General features: G+C 43.7%; 1 protein-coding gene across 5 annotated transcripts in view; it reads right to left on the bottom strand.

Moving 5' to 3' along the window:
• Positions 1 to 5,246, bottom strand: part of INTS4 (integrator complex subunit 4) — a 92,132-nt gene that overhangs the window by 26,715 nt on the left and 60,171 nt on the right. For all 5 annotated transcript variants that reach the window (XR_002098951.1, XM_019524785.1, XM_019524784.1 and 2 more), the window contains 2 exons: positions 3,969 to 4,099; positions 536 to 595 (listed from right to left, as the gene is read on the bottom strand). Coding sequence is in view for 4 of the 5 variants with exons in the window: in XM_019524785.1 (XP_019380330.1) it covers positions 536 to 595; positions 3,969 to 4,099 (191 nt within the window). In the remaining variant the exon portion in view is untranslated. The remainder of the gene's footprint in view (positions 1 to 535; positions 596 to 3,968; positions 4,100 to 5,246) is intronic.

The following is a 5,246-nucleotide window of genomic DNA, read 5'->3' on the forward strand; positions in this document are numbered from 1 at the left end:
ATGTAAGCAATGCAGCAAAAGCTGGCACTAAGATAACCAAGTGTGGCTATGTTAAAAGCATTAGAGAGGAGCTGTCAGAGTATCAGAAGCCAAAAACAACCTTCAAAGTTTCTAACCTTCCTATTAACTACTACTCTTACAATCAAGGTTTGTTAATTAAAGAAATCAGATGAAAAACTGTGCTCTGAAGCTGCGCTTACATATTCTGTTTTCCAAGACCCTGATTCTATATCAGACAGCAGGAGCTTTATAACTGATTTCAACAGGTGCATGATCAGGCCTTTTATGTACAAAGCATACTGGTGCCATTTGGAGCTGCATACACACAGGTGAAACCAAATATCAAGCATGAAACTCACTGCATAGAGCTAGCAGTGTCTACTGCCCAACTTAACCTACTGCCCAACTTAAATCTAAAACAAAAATTAGGTATCTGAAACCCTAAGATTAGTCTGACACATTCTCTACTTAAGATAGCATAGAAAAAAAAAGAGAAAGAAGTTTAAATGGAAAAGGAAAAAAGCAATGCACTTACCTCTGAAAAGAGTCCACCTCCTGTAAAAACTTTTCACACATCCCAAAAAGGGGTTCCACTCTGAAGTGAATATGAATGGAAAATAAAAGGGAAATTAGAGAGAAACTGGCTAGTCCCATAAACATTGTAAAGCTACATGGAAATTTTAGAAGACAGTACGGATAAGCAAAATCCTAAAGATAATATGAAGCCACTGTGATACTACCACAACCCTCCCCCATAGCCCCCACAAAAAAACCAATGCTTTGCATTTACATAACAAATGATAGTGAAGAGACTCTCAGTGCCAAGGTGAAGTCCTCCACTCTATAGATGGGAAATTGAGAAGCAAATAGGTAAAATAACTTCAAGGCAATGGAATACATCAGTAGCAACCAAAAAATAAAAGCCCAACTCCTAGCTATCTTCCTAGTATTTTACCCAAACTCCACCAAGCTAAAATTACAAAAACTTGAAGTCATTTAGAACTTTACTTACTGGAGTAATCAACCTAAAGTTAATAAAATATGATCTGTTTTATTAAGATCATGCATGTTCCTAATCATGTTTATTAAGATCATCTCTATTCAGATCATGTATGTTCCCGATCACAAGCCCTGGTTCTCATGGGGGACTTCAATCGCCCTGACACCTGCTGGGAAGGCAGAACAGCAGTGCACAGGCAACCCAGGAAGTTTTTGGAGAGTATATGAGTCCTGGAGTAGCCAACTAGGTGCTGTGCTCTTCTTGACCTGCTGCTCACAAACAGGGAAGAATTGGTGGGGAATGTAGTAATGGATGGCAACTTGGGCAGCAGCAACCATGAGATAATTAAATTCAGTTCAAGATTCTGAGGAAAGGAAGGATGGAGAGGAATAGAGTAAGGACCCTTGATTTCAGAAAAGCAGACTTTGACTTCCTCAGGGAACTCATGGGACAGATCCCCTGGGAGGCCAAACTGCGGAGGGGGGAAGAGTCTAGGAGACCTGGCTGTATTTTAAAAAAGCCTTACTGAGAGTGCAGGAACAAGCCATCCTGACGCACAGCAAGATTAGCAAGTATGGCAGAATCATAGAATCATATTTTGGGGAGGAAGTGAGCAGCCAACAGTGGCAACAGAACAGATTAGGGACTACTTAGAAAAGCTGGACATATACAACTCCATGGGACCTGATGGGATGCACCTGAGGGTGTTGAGGGAGTTGGCTGATGAGATTGCAGAGCCACTGGGCATCATCTTTGAAAACTCATGGTGATCAGGAGAGGTCACAGATGATTACAAAAGGGCAAATGTGATGCCCATATTTAAGAAAGGGAAAAAGGAGGATCCAGGCAACTACAGACCAGTCAGCCTCACCTCAGTCCCTCGGAAAATCATAGAGCAGATCCTCAAGGAATCCATCTCAAAGCACTTGGAGAAGAGGGTGATTAGGAACAGTCAACATGGATTCACCAAGGGCAAGTTATGCCTGACCAACCTGATTGCCTTCTATGACAAGATGGCTGGCTCTGTGGATGCAGGGAGACCAGTGGATGTGGTATACCTCGACTTTAGCAAGGCTTTTGATACGGTCTCCCACAACATTCTCACAGGCAAGCTAAGGAAGTACAGGCTGGACTGTAAGGTGGATAGAAAATTGGCTGGAGCATCAGGTTCAGAGGGTAGTAATCAATGGCTTGATGTCTAGCTGGAAGCTAGTATTGAGTGGAGTGCCCCAGGGGTTGAGCCCTGGGGCCAGTTTTGTTCAATGTCTTCATCAACCACCTGGAAGATGGCATAGAGTGCACCCTCAGCAAGTCTGCAGATGACACCAACATGGGGGGAGTAGTAGATAAGCTGGAGGGTAGAGCTAGGATTCAGAGTGACCTAGGCAAACTGGACGATTGGGTCAAAAGGAATCTCATGAGGTTCAACAAGGACAAGTACAAAGTCCTGCACTTAGGACAGAACAATGTCATGCACCAGTAGAGGATGGGGGCGACTGGCTGGGCAGCAGCTCTGTAGAAAAGGACCTAGGGGTTACAGTGGACAAGAAGCTGAATGTGAGCCAGCAACGTGCCCTTGTTGCCAATAAGACTAATGGCATACTGGGCTGCATTGGTAGGTGTGTCACCAGCAGGTCAAGGGAAGTGATTATTCTTCTCAATCCTGCACTGGGGACGCCACATCTGGAGTACTGCGTCCAGTTTTGGGCCCACTGCAGAAAAGGATGTGGACAAATTGGAGAGTCCTGCAGAAGGCAACAAAAATGGTTAGGGGGTTGGGACACATGACTTGGAGAGGCTGACAGAACTGGGCTTATTTAGTCAGAGGAAGAGAAGACTGAGTGGGGATTTAATAGCAACCTTCAACTATGTGAAGGGGGGTTCAAAAGAGGATGGAGTGAAACTGTTCTCGGTGGTGGCAGATGACAGAACAAGGAGCAATGGTGTCATTTTTCAGCAAGGGAAGCTGAGGTTAGATATTGGGAAGAATTTTCTTACTAGGAGGGTAGTAAAGTAGTGAAGCATTTTACCCAGAGAGATTGTAGAGTCTCCATCCTTGGAGGTTTTTGAGACCCAGCTAGATAAAGCTTTGGCTGGGATGATCTAGTTGGGGATGGTCTGGCTTTGAGCAGGGGGCTGGACTAGATGACTTCCTGAGGTCCCTCCCAATCCTAATTGTCTATGATTCTGTGATGATCAAAGTTATCTGCATGATACCCGACTGGGACATAAAACACCTGTTGTGAGAAAGAAAGGTCAAGCAAAACATCATTTTTCTTTCCCTTACCCTTTTTTTTTTAAAACAGAAAAGACCTGTTAACCAAGTTCACGATGGAATCCTTTAACAATAGTAACGTGCAACTTTTCTTATTTAAATATGTCTAAAAATAAATGGCATGCTATAAGTTTTCAATAGTTTCATTTATGCATTTTATAAATCAGTGCGTCATAGACAACTCAAATCAAATGATTTGTGCATTCCAAGCTATTTTATAACTTGATTTTGTGCTGTGTAGCTGTACAGGTTCTTTGATTAAATCTTTTCATTATCAATATACATTCTTTTAACAAGCAGTTATTTACATCTTTGCTGTTTTCAGACATGGGAGGAGCTGGCTACTGACCAACTCCAATGGCACCGTAACCTCAACCATGCAGCTGCTCATTTTGAGGTAAAGCATCTTTCCCTTGAAGCAGAGAAGAGAGAGCGGAAGAAGGAAAAGGAGAGGAAGCCTGGCATATGGCCTACCCTCCCCCCTGCAGAAAGACCTGCAACTTCTGCAGAAAGATCTGTGGCTCAAGGATTGGACTCTTAAGTCATCTCAAGACCCATCAATGAGCCGTGGTAGAAATCCTTCTCAAATTGAGGGATTGCTGACAATGACAACAACGACATTTTCAGCCATGTGCAAGGGAAGGAGGCTATTACAGTTTTCCTTTCAAGAAGCCCCATCTCCTTGATTCTTACCCTCTTGTGGTACGTGCAGTCACTATAAGCTGTAACGCTTTTGCTTGCAGTCTCATGTGATGAATAATGACCACTTGTCTATTTTCTACTCCACTGTACATGAACTCCATTTTATAAGTTTCTTCCATAATCTACAGTATAGACAACATGGGATTAATTGATTATCAAACTGTTAGGTTGGTCGGCAGGCACGGTCATTGATTCTACTTCTTCTGCCTTTACTGAATAGCATATTATTCCACAAGTAGCCCCAATTATTTCAGTGGAACTATACCCATGGAATGATGTACTGCCTAACAGGCATAAGGGCATCAGAACCTAAATCTCCATGTAAATTAAAGAAATACAATGCACAACCCTTGAGGAAATAAGCAGTCCTCTCTCTGTGTCTTCTCCTGTATCCTGTCCTCCTCGCATCTACATAGTAAGCTTCACGGCAGGATACTCACTAGCCACACCCTATATTACTCATGCTAGCCTGCTGCATCAGTCCAAGACAGTGACTCTGAACCACGGTACCATGGTACCCTGGGGTTCCTCGAGATCCTTTCAGAGGTGCCATTTGGTCTCATGCAATATTTGCTCTGTTAGGTGTGCAGATATGATTCACAAGATAAACTGAGAGATTTCAAATAGGAATCCAGTGTTAAAAACATTCTGCCCTGTTGTAAGCTTTGAGTTCTTTGCAACCAAAGACTTGCCATGGTATTTTTCTGTAGTTAAAAACTGAGCAAAAACAAAGAGCTTATATTTTCCAAGGGGTTCTTTGAGCCTGAAAAGGTTGACAACCATTGATCTAAAAGGTAAGCAGCAGAAGGTACCAGACTCCAAAGAGGAGGGTGCTTCAGATCTGAAATAAGTGATTTAGAGTCCTTCACTTCAACAGCACTAGGCTGTATTAACAGAAGTGTTACTTGCAAATCAAGGGAAGTGATTCTTCTGCTCTATTCAGCACTGGTGAGATCTCATCTGGAGTACTATGTCCAGTTTTGGGCCCCATTCTAATACTATAAAGGCCATAGTCTGTTTATCCATAACACTTTATTCGCACTCTGATTGGTTGTCTGAAACAACCAAAGTGCTCCAAGAGTGTCCCAAACAGGAAGTGGTGGTGGGGTGCCACTATGACAGTGGGGACAGAGTGGGGGGGGGGAGGCCAATGTCACTGGCCTTGCCCCCCCTGCTCCTTGGAGGTGGTGGATGGAGTGGGCCTGGACCCCAAGTGGCAGTGGGGAGAAGGGGGGAGCAGCCCTGGGCCTGACGCAAGGGGGAGGGGGG

Source organism: Gavialis gangeticus, unplaced genomic scaffold (genome assembly GCF_001723915.1).
Source record: "Gavialis gangeticus isolate Ggan-Ray unplaced genomic scaffold, GavGan_comp1, whole genome shotgun sequence".
NCBI lineage: Eukaryota > Metazoa > Chordata > Crocodylia > Gavialidae > Gavialis > Gavialis gangeticus.